The sequence below is a fragment of the Arvicola amphibius genome, chromosome 2 (assembly GCF_903992535.2).
Source record: "Arvicola amphibius chromosome 2, mArvAmp1.2, whole genome shotgun sequence".
NCBI lineage: Eukaryota > Metazoa > Chordata > Mammalia > Rodentia > Cricetidae > Arvicola > Arvicola amphibius.
This window is the reverse complement of record NC_052048.2, coordinates 34,707,767-34,732,137: the sequence shown is the minus strand read 5'-3', so window position 1 is coordinate 34,732,137 and position 24,371 is coordinate 34,707,767. Positions and strand designations below refer to the sequence as shown.

General features: G+C 50.4%; 1 protein-coding gene across 2 annotated transcripts; it reads left to right on the top strand.

Moving 5' to 3' along the window:
* The first annotated feature begins 51 nt into the window (after positions 1 to 51).
* Positions 52 to 24,307, top strand: Ttll3 (tubulin tyrosine ligase like 3). 2 transcript variants are annotated; one of them, XM_038318427.1, is made up of 13 exons: positions 52 to 1,133; positions 3,422 to 3,513; positions 5,382 to 5,550; positions 5,688 to 5,785; positions 9,038 to 9,166; positions 10,123 to 10,237; positions 11,080 to 11,184; positions 12,815 to 13,010; positions 15,927 to 16,075; positions 17,637 to 17,880; positions 19,125 to 19,560; positions 22,668 to 22,938; positions 23,447 to 23,976. In XM_038318427.1, exons 1-13 carry the CDS (start codon positions 1,094 to 1,096, stop codon positions 23,827 to 23,829), a joined length of 2,427 nt encoding a protein of 808 aa, XP_038174355.1. In that variant the 5' UTR covers positions 52 to 1,093; the 3' UTR covers positions 23,830 to 23,976. The 2 variants fall into 2 exon arrangements, with proteins under 2 accessions (XP_038174355.1, XP_038174354.1); XM_038318426.1 differs by lacking the exon at positions 52 to 1,133 and adding an exon at positions 2,033 to 3,215 and having other exon boundaries at positions 23,689 to 24,307.
* The last annotated feature ends 64 nt before the right edge of the window (positions 24,308 to 24,371 follow it).

The following is a 24,371-nucleotide window of genomic DNA, read 5'->3' as shown; positions in this document are numbered from 1 at the left end:
GGTCTGGAGCAGTCCACCAGACCGTTTTGTCATTGGGAGACCAGAGACCTTCACTGCAGTCAGTCGCTGTTATTCTGGAGGTGGTCTCTGCCTGGACGGAGACAGCCGTGTTTTCCACATCATGCTTCTGTTCTGTCTTCAGGTATCCTCAGAAACCAGGATCCCACTTTGTGGATAAGGATCACAGGTGCCACATTCCAAAATAGCTTGCTCCAGATCTTGCATCCTGTGAGCTTGAGGGAGACTTCTGCCTGTGCTATCGGAATCACTCTCCACACTATCCCAAAGTCTTCGTCCCACTAGTGACTTAACAGGTGTTGGACAGTTATAGGTTACTCGGGAAGTTCATCAGATAGTGCCTATGACTTCTTGCTGGCTCCTGAAGTAAGCGGTCCTCTCTTACTGTCTCCTAATATGTAGAGACAATGGGAGCTATATAGCACTGCCCCTGCCACACAGGTGCTGGGTGAGCAGTGGTTGATCCCTCTGTTTATCCCTCTATTTGCTGTACCTCAGTCCTGACACTCAGTCATACTCTGATACAACTCAGGTCCAGAAAAGGTGAGGTCTGTAAACAGGCATTGAAGAGTGGTGTTCGTGATTGGAGTGGAGTATCAGGGAAAGTGTCAAGAACAGTTGGCTTTGCGCCAGGTCTGATGACTCACACTAGTAATACTAGCACTTGGGGGAAATTGGGAGCAGGACTTCTGTGAGTTCTAGGCCATCTTTGAACTACAGAAAGATATTTTTCTCAAATGAACTAAAAAGGTGTGTGTAAGAGAGAGCTGAGCTGAGCTTTCTGGATGGCCAAAGGAGTTTTTGTTGAGGTTTGGAGGGAACTATTTCTCAGTGCTGGGATTGAGCACAGTATGCAAACCTATCACCAGCCCCCCAAAAGGGATCTTTTGAAAAGAACAAGTGTTAAAGAAAGGAGGGGTGGGGGCAGCTTGACTGGCTGGCTGCTGTCCCTTTGTGACACTCCCTCTGTGACCTCCTGCCTTATTGAATTAGTTGGAGCCTCTGAGGTCCATGGCTTTGTTCTAACTTTGCAGTGACTGTTAAAGGTACTCCTAGTGAAGGTGATCAGGAGGAAATGGCAGCTGGTCACCCAACCCTCGAACATCCTTGCTCCGGTGAGCCAGCCAAAACTGCTTACGTTGTAGATTATCTCCCAAGGTACAAAGTCCCGAAAACAGATTTACAGGCTGAGAGCAGACTAGATTGCTGCCAACCAGCCAGCCCTCCCTCTCTTCTGGAAGGCCAGTTCCCAGCCGTGTTGGGTGTGGGGAGGGTTGGCTCGACAGGTAGCTGGGGGACCTTCACTGCAAAGGCAGACTTGCTGGCGACTGACTACTGGGTTCTTGGACTGCTTGAGTAGACATGCTAGAGCCGGCCTCTCCAACTCCATTTGGTACTTCTAACCCTCACAGGAAGCCCAAGTGGATGGGCAGATAGCTCAGCTGCTAGACTGCTTTGTCTGGCATGCGTGAAGCCTTGAGTTCCATCCCAGCACCGGGTGTGCTGGTGGTCCGGTTGTTGAAAGTCTGCCGAGGTACTTGAAACCATCTCAAAAAGGTGTTGGACTCAGACCTTTGTACTAGGTTTGGTTTTGTTTTGTTTTTTGTTTTTCCCAAGACAGGGTTACGCTAGCTTTGAAGTCTGTCCTGGAACTAGCTCTTGTAGACCAGGCTGGCCTCGAACTCACGGAAATCTGCCTGTCTCTGCCTCCCAAGTGTTGGGATTAAAGGCGTGCACCATCACCGCCCAGCTTGTACTAGGTTTAGCTAAGCTGTGTGATTGTGAGACAAATTACGTACTGTTTTGGAGTCTGACTTATTTTCTGAGTTGTGATTTGGCCAGAATGAAGTTCTGTGTCTTTCCATTCCTCTCTCTCTCTCCCTCTCTCTCCTCTCTCTCTCTCTCTCTCTCTCTCTCTCTCTCTCTCTCTCTCTCTCTCTCTCTCTCTCTCTTTTTCTTGGTTTTTCATGACAGGCTTTTCCAGTCCTGGAACTCACTCTATAGACCAGGCTGAACTCAGGATCACAGAGATCCACCTGCCTCTCTGCCTTCCAAGTGCTAGATTAAAGGTGTATGCCACCACCACCCAGCGTCTTTCCATTTCTTGAGTTGATAAAAATGATTTGACTTTTTCAAGTTAGTGGAAGAGGCAGTGTGTGCTCTGAACCTTATATTGCCACCCCATATGCAACCCAAAGACGACCTGCCATCTCCACCTAGGCCCCACAGGGCTGATCTAACCTCACCTCGGCCTTTAATTCACCGGCCCCCTCAAAGGTTCAGAGGGCAGTTGCTGGGACTTCCCCTGCTAGGCTGTGGTTTCATCTCTTCTTCACTGGTTACCTGAGTGGGCTGCCTTGCCTTCAAGAGGCCCCCTCCCAGTTTCAGCTCACTGCTTTTTCCATGCCCTTAAACCAGCACCTTTTTGTTTCTTTTTCTAACTTTTGGATTTCCACACACTAAGCTCCGTGAGATCAGGGACCAGTTGACAGCCCTTATCCCAGAGCTTTAGTGTGTGTGTGTGTGTGTGTGTGTGTGTGTGTGTGTGTGTGTGTAGGCCAGTGCACAAAAATAAGTAAAGAACTCTAATAATCGCCCCAGTGCTTGGTTCTTCCATCCTCGGTGCCTAGCAAGTGAGGCCCAGAGCCAAAACCACTTCCCACCACGTCTTTTCCAGCCCTCTACCAGAGTCTGATTGTGCCTAGGCAACGGTCTCCTAGGAGACGGGAAACAGAGGGCGGGGCCTAAGAGGGATCCTGGGCGAAGGCACTGGGGCGCTGGGAGCGATCTTGGCGACAGGCGCATGCAGGGCCTCAGCGCCGCGCTTCTCTTGAGCGCCGGGCAGCTGAGGCCTGCGGCTGCCTGTTACCGCCAAGAAGGCAGCTCGGAGTGCAGCTGGCACCGGAGGCCACAGCCGCCCGAGCTCAACACCAATTCCCCTTCCCCGTGGCCCTGGGCAGGCAGCTCACAGTTCCACCCGCCTGGGAGGCTGCAATGGCCCGGGCCCGGCTCCGCCAGGCCCGAGGGGACACGTTGCTGTGGGGATTACAGCCCATTTCCTGTACGCCACCTAAGCAGCGCCCACGACAAGTCGTTCGCGCCTGGTGCCCAGGACACTGCGAGCTCCCACCCCGTCTGCTCCCTGCTCCCCCCGACCCTGGATGAGCCCCTGCCTACCGCCCCGCCGCCACCTGATGGTGAGGCACAGCGCAGGCAGCCAGCCCTAAGACCCTGGTGGCTGCAGAGAAAGGTCGTGAGGGTGGAAGGAATGGGGAATCTGGAGAGCACTGGAGATTGGGCGTCTGGATGTAGGGTAGGGGAAAGGGAGCGCAGGCACCTGAGGTCAGAGAAGTCCTTGGGCCCAACCCCCAGCTTTCTGTGTTCCTGCTCCTTATCTCTGCAGATTCCCTTGTTCTCTGGCGAGGATTCTCCAAGGGACCTCACCACATGGGCCGACTCAGAAACGCCAAAATCCACGTAGAGAGAGCCGTCAAGGTTGGATGGGATGGGGTGGTGGTGGCTACACTTATTAGTTTCTTATATCCTTAAGAAATAAATCCATGAGGGGCTGGAGAGATGGCTCAGTGGTTAAGAGTACTGACTGCTCTTCCAGAGGACCCGGGTTCAATTCCCAGCACCCACATGGCAGCTCACAACTGTCTGAAGATCCACTTGCTATGGGATCTGACACCTTCACACCAGTGCACATAAAATAAAGTTAAATAAACCATAAAAATATTAAAAAAAAAAAGAAAAAGAAAAAAGAAATAAATCCATGAGCCGGGCGGTGGTAGCGCACGCCTTTAATCCCAGCACGCCGGAGGCAGAGGCAGGCGGATCTCTGAGTTCGAGGCCAGCCTGGTCTAAAAGAGCTAGTTCCAGGACAGGCTCTAGAAACTACAGGGAAACCCTGTCTCAAAAAAAAAAAAAAACAAAAAAAAACAAAAAAAAGAAATCCATAAATGTCAAAGAAAGATTTAATAAAAGCGCGCACACACACACACACACATATATCAGGCCCATAGTCTTGGCTGATTTATCTCTACCTAGGGATACATTCTTCAGCTCACTCCGTCCTGATCTCCAGCCCTTCTAGCCCATTCTCTTTAGAAATTACTCTCATCTAGGGCCTTGGTGCCCAGCAAGGAACCAAGTCCTTAACTGCCTTTCTCCTGCTGGGGGACTGTGTATTACAAATGGTCCTGCATTCCACCCTAGGCTAAATGGCTGGCTGGCTCCACACTCCTGGTTCCCCTTGCTTACTCCCTGGCCTCTGCCTCTGAAGACTCCCCAGATGTTTGTGATTCCTTGGGTCCTGGGTCCGATCTGTTTTTATGCACCTCTTTCCTTGAGTTTAGGAGTCCAGGATCACACTGTGCCCTACCCCACCCTTTTCCTGCCTCCAACCCCCACCCTGGAGATCCAGCCCTCTGATGGATGTCTCCATCCAAAGAGCTCACCAGCATCTCATGTTTATATCCCAAACCTTACTCCTGTTCGACTGTCCAAACCTGTGTCGGCGCCCCCTCCAAACCTGGTATCCAGTTTTCTCCATCACTTGCTTCAGAAACCAGGAATCCATTCTTCCAGTTCCATCCGTCCATCAGCATCATCCACACCTCCAGAATGGGAAGCAGCTCCTTCCCAGTTTCCACGTTACCACCCTATTGCAGTTGTTCAGACCATGGCATCCTCCTAAGGATCTGCCTCTGTGCCTGTCCCCTCCCCCATTGATGTTCCATGCAGTTGCATGCAAACTTATAGAGACTTCCATAGTTACGCTCTTGACTCATTTGTCTCCTTATAAAATGCAAGGCTAAATTTTAAGGTTCACGGGGTCCTACACAGTCCAGTCGTACTCAAGTATTCTTGGGAACTCTATCAGACTTCACTTCCTCCTGACTTCTCGCTAGCCTCTGGCCCTTTGCACATGCTACCCCACTCTGCTCTAACTGCCATTCGCTCAGCTCTGCATTCATGGCTTGAATTACTCTTGAGACTGGGAATACCAGGGATACAACATGCGCTTAGCGTGTAGAAGGCGCTGGGCTTAATCCCCAGCACCAAACAGAAAGGAAGAAATCCTTGCTCTGTCACTTAATTACCGTGTAATTTTGGAGAAACTGTTTAGCCTCTGTGTGCCTTCAATATGTAATTAAAATGCAAATTGTTCTTAGTGGTGCATGTAAGTGCTTACTACATAATAGGTACTTAGTAGCTATTAACTATATTTATTTTTCTTCTTGTTTATGAGCTGCCTCCTACTGGGGAATAAAAATTCCCTGAAGGCAGAGATCCTGTCTGGTCACCATTGCCTCCTATATGTCTGATGCTGAAGCAAGTCCCTGCCTCTCATCTTACAGCAGAAGAAGATCTTTATGATTCATGGCCGATACCCAGTGATCCGGTGTCTATTGCGCCAGAGGGGATGGGTAGAAAAAAAGATGGTCCATCCCCAAGGCACCATCCTTCCACCGCCCCAGAAGGACCTAGACAGTTCACTGATGGGTGACAGTGATGCCATGGAGGACGGTGAGTCAGTCCCTCCCTGTGCACAAGCTGTCCTTCTTGAGTCCTTTTCCGTTTGCTTCCCACTGGTCCAGGGTTGAGACCTTACAGGACTGTGGGGCATAGACACAGTCCCAAGGAGTCATCCTCCACATCCACAGACGATGAAGAAGAGAATGAGGAGTTCCGGGAGCCACAGCTGTTGGACTTCGATGGTTTTCTGGAATTTGATGACCTGGATGGGGTACACGCTTTAATGGTGAGGACTCTGGGGGCCAATAAAAATGGGTGGGGGGCTAGCAGTTAGATGTCCTTCCTTCTCTGAACCCTAGCTTCCAATCTGGAAAACTAGATTGCTTCTCTAAAGACTTGGCTAGATCTGCAGAATGGTGGGGGAACTTAGTAGGACTGAGAGGGTGACCACATCTACTCCTGGTGGCTCTGATGGCTCTCCCTGCCAAGTACTTTGCGCATCTCTTTCCTTTGCCCTTGGCAAATGAGGGCTGTAAGAAATGGCTTTAAAAGATAAGAGATAAGCAAAGGGAATGCATTCTTTAATACAATTAGGACCCGAGTTCAAGCCCCAGAACCCAGGTATGTCAGCTGGACAGTGGTGGCAAACGCCTTTAATCCCAACACTCGGGAGGCAGAGACAATATCAGTGAATTCAAGGTCAGATTGCTCTACAGAGTGAGTTCCAGGGCAGCCAGGGCTACACAGAGAAACCCTGTCTCAAACAAACAAACAAACAAAAAAAGACCAAGCAAACCAACCAACAAACAAAAAACCCCAGATACCTCCTTAAAAAATATAAAACAAGATGGATGGCTCCTGACGGGCCTGTGCACGGACACACACACAAAACACACATCCCCACATACAGAAACAGGCACACCAAAACTTAAGAGGCTTGGTGTGGAGGGCGTGTGTGGTGAAGAGAGGGTGTGAGTTCAGAGCTAAGTGAACCATATGAAATCGCCATTTTTTTCTTTGTGTATGACATGTATGTATGTGGGTGTGGAGCTGCACATGCACATGAAGGTTAGAGGACAACTTTCTGAAGTTGATTCTGTCACCCCATCATGCATTCTGGGGATCAACTCAGGCGTCATCATGTGCCAAGTCTTCTAGCTGCCTTCAACAATTTCATTTCTGTTTCTATAATAAAATACTCTGACAAAAAGCAACTTGGCATGGAAAGTTGAACTCCTAGTTCTAGGTTACAGTCAGGCGTTGCAGAGAAGTCAAGGTGAAGACTTCCGTAGTCAGGAGCTTCACATCCACTTCACATCCGTAGTCAGGAGCGGAGAAATGAATGCATGCTTTGCTCTCCACTCAGCCTCACCTCCTCTCCTCATATACAGTCCAGGACCCAAGCCCGAGGAACAGCACCACCACGGTGATCTGGGTCCTCCCACAGACCAACCCAATCTAAACAATCCCTCATTAAGATTCTCTTCCTGGGGGGCTGGAGCTATGGCTCACCAGTTAAGAACATTGGCTGAGCCGGGCGGTGGTGGCGCACGCCTTTAATCCCAGCACTTGGGAGGCAGAGGCAGGCGGATCTCTGTGAGTTCGAGACCAGCCTGGTCTACAAGAGCTAGTTCCAGGACAGGCTCTAAAGCTGCAGAGAAACCCTGTCTCGAAAAACCAAAAAAAAAAAAAAAAAAAAAAAAAAAAGAACATTGGCTGTTCTTCCAGAGGATCCGGGTTCAATTCCTATCACCCACATGGCAGCTCACAACTGTCTATAACAACAGTTTCAGGGGATCTGACACCTTCACACCAGTGCACATAAAAATAATTTTTTTTTCCTTCTGGCTAGGCGGTGGTGGTGCACACCTTTAATCCCAGCAGTCAGGAGACAGAGGCACGTGGGTCTCTGTGAGTTCAAGGCCAGCCTGGTTTATGTACAATGTTCCAGGACAGCCAGAGCTACACAGAGAAACCCTGTCTAGAAAAACCAAAACAACAAACAGAGGCAAGCACCTCCTGGGCCATTTTGCACCTTGTCCTAAGCATCTTCTGTGTCATCTCGTTCAGTCCTCAGTCAAGCCCTCTAAGGTAAAGGTAGTGCATTCTACGGAGAGAGGCACAGAGTGACAGACCCCCACAAACATGGCCACAGAGACTAGCTCATCAAAAAAACAACACGAAATTGTCAACATGAAGCCTTTTCTCTTACTTCCTCCTTTTCCTGCAAGACAAGGTTTCTCTATGTAATCCTGGCTGTCCATATGTAGACCAGGCTGGCTTTGAACTCAGAGACCCAGAGATCCAGCTGCCTCTGCCTTTGAAGTGCTGGGTGTGTGCCACTACATCTGACCTGAAAAACACAGACAGAGGTAGCAATTTCCCAATACACAGAGGGGGCAGTTGGAAGCCGGGCAGGGTGGTGCACATCTGTAATCCAACAACTGGGAGGCTGAAGCAGGAAGACCATGAGTTAGAAGGTAGCCTGGGCTACCTAGCGAGTTTGAGGCTTTCGTGGACTGGATAGCAGGAGCCTGTCTCTAAAAATAAAGACCAGGGGGCTGGAGAGATGGCTCAGTGGTTAAGAGCATTGCCTGCTCTTCCAAAGGTCCTGAGTTCAATTCCCAGCAACCACATGGTGGCTCACAACCATCTGTAATAAGGTCTGGTGCCCTCTTCTGGCCTGCAGGCATACATGTAGACAGAATATTGTTTACATAATAAAAAAATAAATATAAAAATAAAGACCAGAGCCAGTTACAGTACTTCTGGCTGGTGAGCATCCTGTGTCCCAGAGTTGTAGGGAGAATGGAAAGGTTGGGTCCACGGAGGGCCTCTGTCCATGCTTTGTGCACATTGATTGGAGCCATGGTCCTTCTACTGTGACAGTCACTGATGGTCACAGAGCAAGGTGTGGCATCGTGGTGTGCCACTTAGTCATTGCCTTGGAACACAAGTGGAGGATGGAAATGGCCTGCTGTCTGCTTACCCCGTATATCCTCTGGAGAAGATGTCTTCTCACGCCTTATTTATTCAGAGCTGGGGGAGTCCAGAGGACACCTTGATACCTCTTCTCCTTTCTGTGTGGAAGGGTAGGGAGAAGCTGTCCCCACCAGCCTCCCTTGTTGTGGGAGCTGGGGGCTGCTTCCCACTACCTGGCTAGCTTTACCCAAAATAATTACATGGAAACTGTATTCTTTTAAACACTGCCTGGCCCATTAGTTTCAGCCTCTTACTGGCTAATTCTCACATCTTGCTTTAACCCATATTTAGTATCTGTGTAGCACTATGATGTGGTGGCTTACTGGGAAGGATCTTAGCCTGCGTCCATCTCAGAGAGGAGAGGCATGGCGACTGCCTGAGGCGTCTGCCTGACTCTGCTTCCTTTCTCCCACAATTCTGTTCTGTCTACTCTGCCTACCTAATTTTCTGTCCTATTAAAGGGTCAAGGCAGTTTCTTTATTAACCAATGAAAGTAACATATGACGGGTGACCCTCCTCCATCACTCCCTGTCTTCATCTCCTCCCTTTCCTCCAGTCCCGCATGGTTCGGAATGAGACCCCTTACCTCATCTGGACCACTCGGCGAGATGTGCTGGACTGTCGCTTCCTCTCCAAGGATCAGATGATAAACCATTATGCCCGCGCTGGCTCCTTTACTACGAAGGTAGGCATCCCAGGGACTCCAACCCTGGCCTTTGGGCTGGCAGCCCTGCTTCTGGGTTCACATGTAGTCCCTGAACTATATCTGACATATGTTGGCATGACGATTGTGGGCTCAATTCCCATGAAGTCTGAAAACAAAAACACCAAATCAGTGATTGTAGACAAAGGGGCCCTGGCCTGAATAGAGCATGTCTGTTACTGGGTTTCTTAGCAAGTGGTTCCACCTCTCCCAGCCTCCACCTGCTCATCTTTTTTGTTTGTTTTGTTTTGTTTTGTTTTTGTTTTTCGAGACAGAGTTTCTCTGTGTAGCTTTGGAGCCTGTCCTGGAATTCACTTTGCAAACCAGGCTGGCCTCAAACTCATAGAGATACACCTGCCTCTACCTCCCAAATGCTGGGATTAAAAGCATGTGCCACCACCGCCTGGCCCACTTGCTCATCTTTAGATGAGAATACCAGCATGCCTGTTATCTAAGGCTGTGTAAAGGATTAGGGGTTTACCAGCATGTGTTATGCCAGTGGTTCTCAACCTGTGGGGCATGGCCTCTTTGGGTGTCCCATGTCAGGTAGCCTGCGTATCAGATATTTATATTACGATTCATAACAGTAGCAAAATTACAGTTAGGAAGTAGCAACAAAATAATTTCATGGTCGGGACAGTAACCATACATGAGGAACTGTATTAAAGGGTCACATCATTAGGAAGGTTGAGAACCACTGGGCTATGACATCATTCACACTATGCTGTGAACTATCAAGGCTTCCTGTGTGGAATATGCTTTTATGGGTGGGAAAGGGTGGGTGGAGGCCTTCTCAGCTGGGCAAACCTGGAGATGGATGGATATCAAGTCAGGTCTAGCAAGTGGGTCTTCCTGGGCATCTGGACACTGCTGCGTGTTGGGTAGCCCCTCAACACTCTCTGTGTCCTCCACAGCCCTTTCAGCAGCTGTCTCCATAGGTGGGCCTGTGTCTCAACCTCCGGAATCTGCCATGGTTCGATGAGGCTGATGCTGACTCCTTCTTCCCACGATGCTATCGCCTGGGGGCAGAGGATGACAAGAAAGCCTTCATAGGTAAGAGGACTCTAACCCAGGCCTGGCCCCCTCCTCTTGCCTGCTTTACAGTGGAAAACAACAGGTCCCCTCTTGCCCTTACCTACTCAGTAGACTTTCCTCTGTAGCCCCAGTCCTTTCCTCCCACTAATGGTTTTTCCATTCCTGAGCCTCTGGGTACAGAGACGCCCAGAGAGCCAGGCTTTTACTCTAGAGCAGGTTCTAGAGGTTGGTGGGTTGGTTCTATTTGGAATCCAGATAAGTTGCATGCTGGACCAGGTTCCAGAAAAGGCTGTGAGTCTTTAAAGCAAAGTAGGCTCCAGCTCCAATATGGGTTCTGAGTTTAGAATTTGGACCCAGAGCAGATGGCAGCTTTTAAATTACATTCTAAACCTTAGATAGGATTTAGGCTACAGTGTGGTTCTCAGGTTTGAGTAAGTATCAAAATGGACAAAGAGGGCCATGGGAGGTGGGTCACACCCATAATCCCCAGTGTAGGGAAGCAGAGGCAGGATTGCAACAAATTTGAGACAACCCTTGTCTATATAGTGAATTCCAAGCTGATCAGCTTGAAGCTGCAAGACCCTGTCTCAGAGAGAGAAAGAGAGAGAGATAGAGAGAGAGAGAGAGAGAGAGAGAGAGAGAGGAGAGAGAAATGAAACAGGTATAGGCTGTTTCTCTGTCTGTGTCGAGTCTGTCACACTGTGGGTGTGATATTCTATAACTGGGGTAGGAGCCAGGTGCTAGAGAGAGGCAGGTAAATGAGGTTCTGGATCCAAAATGGGGCAAGCCATGGTGAGGTTCCAGAACCAGGAGAGGCCTGGAGCCTGGGGGCTGAGCAGGATATCCCTGCCTGGGAGCAGAGGACTTCTGGCTGACAGCTGCCCGCAACGTTCTCAAGCTGGTGGTGAAGTCGGAAGAGAAGCCGTACTCCACCTCCATGCAGACAAGAAAGGAAGAGGCCCTAGGTGAGTGCTGGGCTTACCTCCACTCCCGCTGCTGTGTGCCCAACCATCCACTCATCTGGCCATCTGCACGTTTAAGTCACGCAGCCAGACTGCAGCCTTTGCCACCAGCCTTTCCCTTCATCTTCCCGTCTGTGACTATTGTTCACCCAGCCATCCACCTGCTTGCCCAGCCACTGTCTGTTCTTTCTCTCCATCATCTTCCCACCCAGCCATCTCTTGCCGATCACTTCAGTCACCTAACCACTGCCATCGTCTCCGTGCGGTACCTGTCTGTCCCTTCCCTTCCTGTCCTTGCACAGCCCTGATGGAGGATGGTCATCTGTCTATGGGTTAAAGCAAGATGTGAGAATTAGCCAATAAGAGGCTAAAACTAATGGGCCAAGCAGTGTTTAAATGAATACAGTTTCCGTGTAATTATTTCGGGTGTAAAGCTAGCCGGGTGGAGCGATTCAGCCCCGCCGCTCCATCTACACAGCCCATCTTGTTTCCCCATCCACCTGTCTGTCCTTTGCTTACCACCTTATCCTGCAGTCTACCCTTGCATCTACCTTTTATCTGTCTACCTGTCAATTGTTAGTTGTTCAGCCTTTGAATAGGCCTGACTGACCACTTTAGTGAGGCGGGCTGAGACCACATGGCCCATCCCTGCCTGGGATAGCCACTTCATGTTCTCTGGGAAGACACAGAAGAACTCAGCTATGCACAGATGTCCCCCAAGAAACCCCGTTCCTACACATAAGGAACATCTGGGAAGGGAGGGGACATAGAAACACTCTGCATGCTGGTCCAACATACTGCTTCCCCTTCCCCCTCTACAATACTGGGGCTCCATGGCCAAGGGACTCTGGGAAGGAATGGGCAGCTTTGCTGGAAGGAGAAAAGTCCCTGGCCCTTCAGGAGGAACCCTTACATACATACCATCAAGTGCTGTCATTTGACCTAGGTGGATCTGGTACCATAAAGACTGTTATGTGCCAGGATCTGGGCCACAGGGAACCTTATGTGCCCAGAGACCCTGCATTTAAACTTCCATGTGCTGAACTCAAGTATGGGTCAATGTTGCAGGTGGGCAGTTGAGGGAACGGTTGCGTGTCATGAGTTTTTAAATAGGCAAAGGACTGAGCCAGGGTTAGGTCCTCTGGTGCAAGGGTTGGCGTATCATTTCCAGATGAGTGCTTCCATTTGCATATACATTAGCACTTTGTGGCTTAGGGGCTGTGGATGTCCATCAGGATTCTGAGAGATGGGATGTAGGAAGCTAAGTAAGATTTGGCTTCAAGTGTATCTAGGTTCACCTAGGCAAGGTTTCCAGGTACATTGTAGGGCTAAGTTGTGCCAGGAGGCCCAGGGATAGAGAGCTGCTGGTGGGTGCTGGGGTGGGTATGCTCTAGAGACCTTTGGGACATTCAGGCTGGAGCCTTAGTTGAGTAAGATGCAGGGACAGTGGTGGCCGGGGACAAAATGCTAGGGTTGCAGGTGAATTTAGAGCAGTTCTGGTGAGTGAGTGGCATGCCCCAGGGTGGCTGGGGATTGAGTTCACTCTGGGCCTCAGGTAAGTGACAGGTTTCAGGTCAGCAAAGGACGATGGCATGTGTCACGCTACCTGCTTCGGTCCCTTCCATCCCTACAGAAATGATGCTGCCCAAGAAGCAGGAGAGAAAGGCAGTGACAGTGTCCTCAGACTTTGTGGATAAGGCACTGAGTGTCTGTGAGGAGCACCTCAGCAGCATGGCCCACAAGGACATCGACAAGGACCCAAATGCCCCGCTCTACTTCAGCCCTGAGGGTTGGTCCGACTTCCTCCAGCGCTACTACCAAATAGTCCAGTAAGTGCCCCATAGGGCAGGGCTGTGGGCACATGGTCAGGGGTTACAGTCAGACCCACCCCAGGTAGCACAGCTTAAGCCCCCCACTTTCTTTTATCCTGGACACTCCTGACCCTCAGAGGCTCCCAATGGCTCCATGAGAGAGTCTGATCCACTTTTCTCCCCTTATCATAGCATGGACTCAAGGTGGTAGGTAGCTTGAGTTGTCAGAAGACTTAAATTCTAGTTCTTTCTTCCCATCTCCTAAGCTCTGTGACCCCAGGAACATCACTGGGTTTTCGAAACAACTCTTTCTTAAATGTAAAATAGCTTTAAAAATAGCATCCACCTTGGAGAATGGTATGCCATAAGACAATTTGTATCATGGGGTCAGCACAGGCTTGAGTGTCCCCTCAAAATCAGAATCTAAAGCACTCAGATTCCATCCTAGAGGCCATTTGTCACTGAGACACAGGATGCTAGTTACCATAGGAAGGAAACGGACGCCACAAGAAAGGGAAATATCAGGTTAAACACAGTGAGTTTAACAGGTTTCCTTGATGTAGAATTCAAAACCTTGTGGGGTGTGTAAGAGAGTCAGGGGAGAACAGGGGTGGTGTTTTGGGAGCTCGTCTTGGGCAAAGGCTCTTGGGTGGTAGAGGGCAGGAAGCGGTACAGGGTGCAGGCTCTGGCATGGCAGCAGGAGAATGCGGCAAGCCTTGGTGAGCACCACCTGTGTGTCTAGCATTATGCCAGGCTCCAGAGCTAAAGCTCTGCAGGGCACAGCACTTACCATTTTTACAGTGAGCCCATTTGGGGGCTCAGTGCTTAAGAGCACTAACTGTGTCAGAGGTTCTGATTTGGTTCCCAGCACCCATGTCAGGCAGCTCATAACCATCTGTAAATCCAGATCTAAGGGACCTATTTCTGGAGTCCTCAAATACCTGTGCACATGTGTGCACACACACATAATTTAAAATAATAAAAACAGGCCGGGCGGTGGTGGCGCACGCCTTTAATCCCAGCACTCGGGAGGCAGAGGCAGGCGGATCTCTGTGAGTTCGAGGCCAGCCTGGTCTACAAGAGCTAGTTCCAGGACAGGCTCTAAAAAAAAAAAAAAAAAATAATAATAATAATAATAATAATAAAAACAGAAAACAAGACCATGCCTCACCAGCCTGACTTTTATAAAAATTGACTTCCATCAAAACAGGTTTTTTTCTCCTAAATATAAAAATCATACTGAACAGACATTTTCAAATTCCCTGTGCCCTTGCCACTCCAGGTGACACTCTCTCTGGGCCTCACCCCAGGTTCACTAGGCAGACACTGTATGACACAGATCACAGGAAAGCTCATCAGGAGCCAGTGGGACTGCTCCTCAGAGAACTTCAAGCACCTTCATCTGGCCACCTGGAATGCAAATTCTAATTTAATAGTAAAATCCCAGAGTCAGATATCAGGGGTAAATGCTGAAAGATCAGAGAAGTAAAGGAGCCAACCACTAGAGAGACCTTTTACCTCTATTGACTCCTCAGACCAAAGTGTACACGATCCTGTCTCCAGGAATCCTCAGACTGAAGGCAGTCAGCTCCTGTCTCCTCCCGCCTTATATTCCTCTCTCCGCCCAGCCATATCCCTTTCTGTCTCCACCTCCTTAGTGCTCGGATTAAAGGCCTGTGACTCCCAAGTACTGAGCTATCACCGCCTGTCTCTGTTTCTCTTTTGGACAGGATCAATCTCCTGTATCCCAGAGTGGCCTTGAACTCACAGAGATCCTTCTGCCTCTGTCTCCTGAGTGCTGGGATTAAAGTGTGTGCCACAGCTGCCTGGCCTCTAGGGCTAACTAGTGGCTTAGCTCCCTACTTTGACCTTCAGGCAATCTTTATTTGTTAGAGCACAAACAAAGCAACACCACAGCTGCCTTTGTTCTTGCTGCTGCTCCTAAAAACAAAGCTATCCATGGTGGGAGGTCAAACTGTTCAAGTGAGCCTAGCACCCAAGGTGGTCTTTATTGTCCAGTAGTTTAAATGAGACATCCATCTGGGACAGCTGTGTGAATTATAACTGAAGGGTTCCCCCTTTCCCATGAACCCCTGACTGTCTAGGTCAACTCCTACCCAAGTATGCACACAGTCAGCCATTCGGTCCACAGACTTGCGGACTGCCTGCTAAGTGGCAGGAGTTCTGTTAGAGTAAGATACAGCAGGCACCAAACCCCACAGAAGACAGCCCTACAGGCTCCACTTGTAGCTACGAGGAGAGTGTGTGTTCAGCCTACTGGGCCCCTGGGTTCGAGCCCCTGCACCACATACCAGAAAGGCCAGCGGGAGAGGCAGACAGTAACTGAATAAATCGGTCTGTAGCATGTGAGGGTGTGTGGCGGGAGAGAAACAAATCCTGGTGAGGTGGAATACAGCCAAGCCTGCGCAGACTTAGACTAGGAGAGCACAACTCTCAACCAGAGTTAAGTCGAGATAAGGAGGGGTGGACTTTGAGAGCTCCCTTGGGTGAAGCAGTCAGGCTTCTGCACCCTGGCTCAGCCACTCCATCTGGTGTGTAGCCTTAGGCAGGTCCCTTAACTCTCCCACCTTCAACTTGCCTCTCTCAAAAATTGGCCGAGTAATAATTCCCTAGAGGGATGCTGGGGGAGGTTAGGGGGTGTCTGGCAGGGTGCCTAATTTAGTGAGTGCCCCATCTTAGGGAAATAGGTGTCAGAGGGCAGACTGGAATTGGGGAGGGCTGAAATCTGGATAGGTTAGAGGCTGTTGGTGATGTGGGAATGGGAAGTGGGGAGACCTATCTAGGTGTCTTGGGCAGGCATGACCAAAACAGGTTAGCATAGCAGGGGCCTGGAAGGGGGCTGTGTCTCCGATTGTCCTGTGCTCTCATTTGGCCCCAGGCCCCACCTCCCCAAGTCCCACTGTCTCTATACAGTGAAGGGGCAGAACTGAGACACCTAGAGACCCAGGTCCAGCGCTGCGAAGACATTCTACAGCAGCTTCAGGCTGTGGTACCCCAGATCGACATGGAGGGGGATCGAAACATCTGGATTGTGAAGCCAGGAGCCAAGTCCCGTGGCCGAGGTGGGAGAGCAACCTTTGCTACTGGTTTTAGTACCTTTATTTACCGCTAGAAGCCTAGGGGGTTAATGGCAGTGGCTGCCCCACTGCCACAATTGGCTCTCAGCTCTGTCACTAATAGGTTGTGAGACCTTGAACAGGTCAGTTCACCTATCTGAACCTGTGTCCTCCATTGTGAAGTGGGGATGGTGCTAGGTCTGTGAGGGAAAGGTTAAATGCAGCACACACCTAACATTCAGCATGGCGCGCACCTAACACTCAGCACGGCGCGCATCTACCACTCGGCACGGCACGCACATACCACTCGGCATGGCACGCACATACCACTCTGCATGGTGCTAGGTCAGTGGTCACGCTACGGATGTGGCTGCTTTGCCTCTCATTCCGTAAGTCCTTTCCTGGGCTTTGCCTTCACTGAATCACTTCAGTGGCTCCACTGAGTACATACAAGGGCCCAGTATCAGCCTGGCCTTTAAAGACCACAGAAGGCCTCCTGAGAAAGACAGAAAACTTGTAGTGATGAGATTCTTTATTAGAAAAGATCTAGAGATAACATAACGTAGAGATAAGTGAAATGTCCTAAGGCGAGTGTACTGTGCATCTCTGGTTCCAGGGGATCAGTCCCTCTTCTGGCCCCCAGGCACACATGCGGCATCCAGACATAGTTAAACATTCATACACATAAGATAAAAATAAATAACAAAATAAAAAAAAAACAGAAAAAGGAAAATGTATCTGTTCCTGGGGTACTAGATTATCATCCAAAGTAGAAACAAAAGCAGTGGTCAAGGCTAGCTTTGGCTACACAGTAAGCATGAAGCCAGCCTGGACTATATAACCTGTCACAAAATAAAAGAAAAAAAGAGGGAGAACAAACTGGGTATAGTGGCGCATGCCTTTGATCCCAGCACTCGGGAGGCAGAGGCAGGCAGATCTCTGTGAGTTCAAGGCCAACCTGGTCTACAGAGTGAGTTCCAGGACAGGCTCTAAAGCTAGAGAAACCCTGTCTCGAGAAACAAAAAAACAAAATCAAGCAAACAAAGGAGAATGGTGAGAGGACAACTGACGGGGGTCTGTTCTCTCTTCCCTCGTGTGGGTTCTAAGACCTGAGCTCAGGTGACCAACCGTGGGGACAAGTACCTTACCCACTCAGCCATCTTGCCCTTAGTTTTTTATCTAATGTTTATTTAATATTATGTGTATGTGTTTTCCTGTGTGTATGTATGTACAGGGTGTGTGTGCCTGCTTCCCATGGAGGCAAGAGAGGGTGTCAGGTCCCCTGGAACTGGGGTTCTGCCCTAGGAGTCCTGAGGTCCTCTGCAAGAACAGCAAGTGCTCTTAATGTTGAGCCATCTCTCCAGCCCCCACCACTCAGTTAAATTTTTACCTGTATATAGCAAATCAAAGTTTAGTAAACAATTAATTAGAAAAACTATTTAAATTCTTAGCTTTGCTAGAGGGAAGATGGTTCGGCTGGACTCGGGATGAGAGCTTAGGATGGGATCTGTGGTCCTCGAGCGCTTCTCCAAGCCTTCGGGTCCTGACTACCTGGGTTCCTTCTCAGGTATTATGTGCATGGACCACCTGGAAGAGATGCTGAAGCTGGTGGACTGCAACCCCATGCTGATGAAGGACGGCAAGTGGATTGTGCAGAAGTACATTGAGCGGCCCCTGCTTATCTTTGGCACCAAGTTTGACCTGAGACAGTGGTTCCTGGTGACTGATTGGAATCCACTCACTGTGTGGTTCTACCGAGACAGCTATATCCGCTTCTCCACACAGCCCTTCTCCCTGAAGAACCTGGACAAGTGAGCCCTTTCTCCACCTCCCCTGACTGCCCGGTTTAGTAGGGAGGTCAGCAGACAGAACAGTGGGCTCTGCAGGCGGGGAGGCGGGGCTTCCACCACCCATCCTTTGCCCTGCGGGAGCTTGTCAAGGGAGTGCCCCGGGGATACAGACATGAACAGAATGAGAACGCCAGCTAATCAAGGGCTTACACCCTAGCAATGAGCCTGAGTAATCGTGGCTAACAGGCTAGAAGCTGATATGTGTTATGAAGAAAATGTAGATTGGGTAACGGCAGACTAGGGGAAACTTGAGAGGGGAAAGGCAATTTGTGGTTTGCTCTTGGGATGAGAGGTAACCTTGATGAGGCCTGGGTTCAAATTCCATCTCTGCAGCATCCAGGTTGTGATCCTTCAGAGATGTGAAAACGACTCAAGCCTCAGTTTCTCTCGGGGCCCAGTAGTCCCCATCTGTAATCCCAGCACTTGCGAGGCTAAGTCTGAAGGATTTTGAGTTTAAGAACATCCTAGGCTATATAATGAGACCCGCCACTGAAGCCAAAACAAGCAAGGTGTGGTAGCTCCTAACTGTAATCCTAGAACTTGGGAGGCTAAGGCAGGAGTCAAAATCAAGCCAGGTAGAGTAGTGGATGCCTGTGATCCCAGTATCCCAGTACCTGGAAGACAGAGGCAGGACAATCAGTTCACTGTCATCCTGTGTTACATGGCAAGTTTTAACCTAGCCTGGGTGACATGCAACCATTCCCAAGAGAAAGCCTCAGTTTCCACATCTGAACTGAAGACTGATACAGCAATACACCACAGCTGTCTATCACCAACACTTCACAGGCAATAAGTGCTTCTGCTTGGTTGCGCCAGTCATTTCTCAAACACAATGAAGTGAGTTATTACCATTCGCGCGATGAGAGGGGCAAGCAGGTTCATGACTTGCTTGAGGTCTCACAGCTAGTCATTGGTGAAGCTGGATTTGACCATCTAGGGTCATCCTCACCGTCTCATTCCCTGCCACACACAGGAAGGGTGAATGTGGCCTGTCAGCAACACCCGAGTGTTCTGAGAAATGGCTAGCCCTGGCCTTAGTTCACCTGAGGGCTGGGGTCAGGGGGCAGCTTCTGTCCTTCTGTCCTGTGGATCTTCCGGCAGAGACCCATGTCAGTTAAGCTCCCCAGAATGGGTGACCACAGGATTGGGCCTGCAGCCCCGAGGTTGGGCTCCAGGGCTGAGCCTGTGTCTCTGCTCCACTCCAGCTCCGTGCACCTGTGTAACAATTCCATCCAGAGACACTTGGAGGCCTCCTGCCACCGGCACCCGATGCTGCCCCCCGACAACATGTGGTCCAGTCAAAGGTTTCAGGCTCACTTGCAGGAGGTGGGCGCCCCTAATGCCTGGTCTAGTATCATTGTACCCGGCATGAAGGCCGCTGTGATCCACGCCCTGCAGACCTCCCAAGACACTGTGCAGTGCCGAAAGGCCAGCTTTGAGCTCTACGGGGCCGACTTTGTGTTTGGGGAAGACTTCCGGCCCTGGTTGATTGAGATCAACGCCAGCCCCACCATGGCACCTTCCACAGCTGTCACTGCCCGTCTCTGTGCTGGTGTGCAAGCAGACACTCTGCGTGTGGTCATTGACCGGCGACTGGACCGCAGCTGTAACACGGGAGCCTTTGAGCTCATCTATAAGCAGGTGAGAGGTTCCGGTACCTCCCACAGGCGCCTCCCAGCAGGCCCCAGGGGGCTGCTGGGAGACCTGGACTTCTGGCCTGTCCCCAAGGGGTGTCTTAACACAGGCAGGTCCCTCTGGCCTGTCTCCTCATCTGTAGAGATTACTGTCCTCTGAGAAACATATTTTCAGAGGGTCTGGGACCTGATCAGCTTCCAGTGGTAATTCCAAGCCTCTAGGTAGCACCTCATTCGCTCATCTGTACAGTGAAGGGGTTTGATCTTTGCACAGGGGTTTGGGGTGCCTAGCCAGAAGACACAGAGGACAGCTTTAGCTACTGTTCTTGCCCAGTAAGGCTGATGGGAGCTCCATTAACTGCAAGATCTATCAAGAATCAATTAGTAGTGCCTGTTATTGTTATAATAATGATTATCACTATACTATTCATCTCTTCCAAAGATAGATTTGATCTTGCTTGTTTACAATAAGAAGAGGATTGCTTTTTGTTCAGCCAAAAACATTACTTTGTTTGATTGTTTTTTTAGTTTCTTTAAACAGGGGCTTGCTCTGTATAGCCTCAGCTAGCCTAGAGCTTAAGCTATTTCCCAGGCCAGCCTGAAACTCACGGCATTCCTCCTGCTTCAAGCCTCCCAAGTGCTGAGCTTGCAGGTATGAGTCATCATGCCGCTCTCCACGGAGCTGCAGTCTCCCGGCACTTTATCAGAATTCTGAATCCACCAATAGGTGAAGTCATTTATAAGGTCAAAGCCCTCTTGGTCTAATTCTCTCCGGAAACACCCTTGAGGGCCCATTAGGGGCCTAGGTTGTCTCAGTCCAGTCAAGTTGAGCCATCACAGTGGGATATGGGGCTTCAACCTCCCACCGCCTAGTATTCAGAAGGCTGAGACAGGGATCACTTTGAGTTCAAGGGAAGCTTGGGTTACATAGTGAGTTCCAGGCTAGCCTGGCATTCAGAGTGAGACCCAACTTAAAAACAACCATACAAACAAAGCTTTGAAAGGATGTTTTTAAGGGTTTCTGAATTCTGAGAACTATTTCTAAGCAGGAGTCTTCCAGCTAGGATCCACCAAAGTCTAGGTTAGCCACAGGAAGAGAAAACACTGACCACGTGACCTGGGTGGCCTCGTGTTTCTTACAGTTCCTGATCAACAAGCTTCAGCTTTTGTTAGGGATGCCATCACTAGGGACAGAATCCATGCCTGCATGCTTGGCAGGTGCAGCACCACTAAGCTATACTTCCGGGTAAAGGAGGCCTTATAAGTAGGTATCCACATATACCTGCAATCCCAGCACTTGGGCAACAGAGGCAGGACTGTTACGAGTTCACAGCCTGCCTGATTTACATAGCACATGTCAGTTCAGCTAGGGCTTTATAATGAGAATCTGTCACAAACAACGTAGTCTTAGAAGAGAGGGGAGAAAATGGGACAGAAGAAGTAATCTGCAGTTTAAACTGGAGCGAAATTTGTACGGGCATGGCAACACACACCTGTAAGCCCTGCATTTAGGAGGCAGCGGCAGGAGGAGCAGGAGCAGCAGGAGTTCACAGTCATCCTGGCTGTACAGTGAGCTTGAGGCCAACCTGGGCTGCATGAAACCTTGTCTCACAACAAAATTGAGTGGCTGGGCATTCGCGCTTTTCAAATGTCCTTTGTCCCCCAGATATCTTTTATTGCTGATCTGTTTTTGAGTTTGAGGGCCATCGCGCAACTAAGGTAGCTACACTAGTGGCTTTGTCTCTCTGATTCCTTTATCTAGGACAGCTCCGCATCCTGACCCTTTGAAGGCCAGGCAGGCCGGCATAGCACTGTCCCACATTCTCCTTTATCTGCTTGTCTCCTAGTGTTGTTCAGCTCAGTCTGTTCTCTGTCCTGTAAACTAGGAGATAGGTTAACAAGCTGATGAGGTTCAGGGTAGAGGCATTTGGCAAAAAACACTTAGGTGGCGCTGGGTACATCACGGAACTGTCACAAGGTACAACCAGCAGATCCTCTAGTTCCTGATGCCAAATTTGACCTTGGATTGAGGTGGCTGCCGACAGAGATCTCTATTAGAAGCCACGCCTGCCCATTTGCAGCTTTTTAAATTTTTCTTTATATTTATTGTGTTTGTGTATGTGTGTGGTCACACATGCCGCGGCACAGGTGTGGAAGTCAGAGGCCGACTTGTGGGAGCCCGTTCTCTGCTCCTACCCCATGGGTCCTGGGGCTTGAACTCAGCAAGTACCTTAATTCACTAAGCTGTCTCAACACTGTCTCCCCCCAAAATTTATTGCTTCATGTACCTATTAATTTCTGTTGCTAATAACATAATACCATAGACAGTGTAAGTCACAGAGAAAACAGGTTGGGGCTGGAGAGATGGCTCAGCAGTTAAGAGCACTTGATGCTCTTGTAGAGGTCCCAGGCTCAGGTCCTAGTACCTACATAAGGCAGCTCACAACTGCCTATAACCTTCCCTTTTATTAGAAAGCTACTAGGATTCAGGTGGAGTTGATCCTGAAGCCCCTATCTAACCTCAGAGACCCTACCAGGGAGGAGTCACTGTACCTCCCTCTTTTTTAAAAAATAATTTTCTCTGTGCATTGGTGTTTTGCTTGCATGTGTGTCTGTGTGGGTGTGGCTGGAGTCACAGACAATTGTGAGCTGCCGTGTGAATTCTGGGAATTGAATCTGGGTCCTCTGGAAGAGCAGCCAGTGCTAATAACTTCTGAGCCATCTCTCTAGCCCCATCCCTCTTCTCGGTATTCATGATGGGAATTACATCCACACAGAAAACCATGGCTCAATCTCATCCGCCTCTGGCAGCCCATGGCATGAACCTGCTTTCATTCTGACACAGGCCAGAGGTCACCTTAGTGTGCAGTGGGATTGACTGCTTTGTCTGCATGGCTAAGATCTCTGCTTCTCTGGTTTCCTGCTCCCTGCGGCTCTGTGGGTCTAGGTTCTCTGGACCCCTTGAGAACAGAGGGAGATTCATGTTTCTCAGAAGTGCCTCTTGACCAGTACCCCAGAGACTGATTCCATCCATCTCTGCCTCGTGTCACTAGATGGTGTCCTGCCGTCTCTCACCAGTGTCTGCGATGGCCTTGTTTTCTCTCCTGCCCATAGCCTGCTGTGGAGGTGCCCCAGTACGTGGGGATCCGGCTCCTGGTGGAGGGGTCTACCATCAAGAAGCCCATGGCAGTGGGCCATCGGCGTACAGGAGTCCGCTCATCACTCCCTCATCTGCTGACCCAGCCAGGCTCTGGGGAAGGCAAGGACTCAGGGTCCCCTACCCACAGGTCAGCTTCTAGGAAAGACGCTGGAGCCAGAAGCCTGGGACACACTGAGAAGCCAGACTTGACTGCCACCACCTCAGTCCCTGGAAAGGGGAAGAAAGGCAAGGCAAAAAGTGCCACAGCCCTGGTCTGCCTCCCCATCCAGGACTGTGCGCCCCCAAACACCAGGGTGGGCCACATTTTCAACAGGTCCCTGTGTCTGAAACAACCTGAGGCCTGGGGTAATGCGGTGTTCCCCAAGTACTCTAGAGCTCCCAAGGCCATTCCCGCCCACTCTCCAAGCCCTCCCCAGCATCTGGGTTTATCCTCATGTCAAAAGGCCCCCAGAGATAGCAAGCACGGACGCTGCTCACCAAACATTGCTAAATATACAACCAAATGAGTATTCCAAAGTAGTCACCCTGTCAGGCAGTTAGACCACAATATGCCCCGGCTTGGTCCTAGAGCGCGTGTCCCTGGAGTCCAGACCCCTGCTGTGCTCTGGCCAGCCTTAGCCCTCACTCCTCTCTGGGGAAAGGTGCTGCTACCGTGCCCTTCCCAATCCCTAACCAGCCCCCTCAGCCCTCACAACACCCTGGTGAGGTAGGTGCTATTGTCCCCATTTTCCAGCGGAGGTAGCGGGAAGTTTAAGGACGTTGCCTGAGGTTACACAGCTCAGAAGGGGCAGAGCTGGGATGCAGACCCAGGTCTGTTGGTTCCCCAACCCTGTGTTCTTCCCACTGCCTCTGGAGGAGCTGGGAGGGGCTCCTCTGCCCTCGCCTCCCGCCCCCAACCTCTCCACATACCCTGTGGAAAAACTGGTCAGGCTCTGGGGCTTCACCCAGACCCTCACAGCTCCCCTTCTCCCACAGCCCCTTCCTACTTCCCTAGTCTCCATTCCAAGGCCTGGCTGCCTTCTCCCCGTGTGCTCCGACCCCAGGGCCGGGTCCTCAGACTGCAACATGGCCGGCTGGTGGGCTCTAAGGCTCTGTCAACCACAGGCAAGGCCTTGATGACTCTACCCACTGCCAAGGTTCTGATGTCCTTCCCACCTCACCCTGACCTCAAGCTGGCACCCAGCATGCTGAAACCGGGAAAGGTGGGCCTTGAGCTGCACCTCATACCCTGGCGGGTAGTGCTGAGCAGTGGGGTCGGGGCTGAGGGGCACAGACAGGGGGCAGAGGCCTGATCATCTCTCTCCCTCCCCTCCTTTACACCGAGGCTGCTATTCCCCTGCACCTTGGAGGCCCCCACTTTGGAAGTGCCTCATGGCCTCTGCCCTTTGAAGCTGGACCTCTTCCTAGCACCCACAGGAAAGTCAAAGCCAAAGGCAAGTTCAAGGCCAGACTCTGCGACAAACCCAGGGCTGAGGCATACCCCGAGAAGAGGCTGAGCTTCCCCAAACCCTTGACCCTTATTTTGACATCCCGGACACTGTGGACCAGGGGGGCTATAAGGCTAGAGAAACCCCGTTCTGATCTCCACTACCCTGTTCTGGATCCAGAATCATATTAAAAAAAAAAAAAAAGTAAAGTTCTTCAGGCTTGGCTTGAAT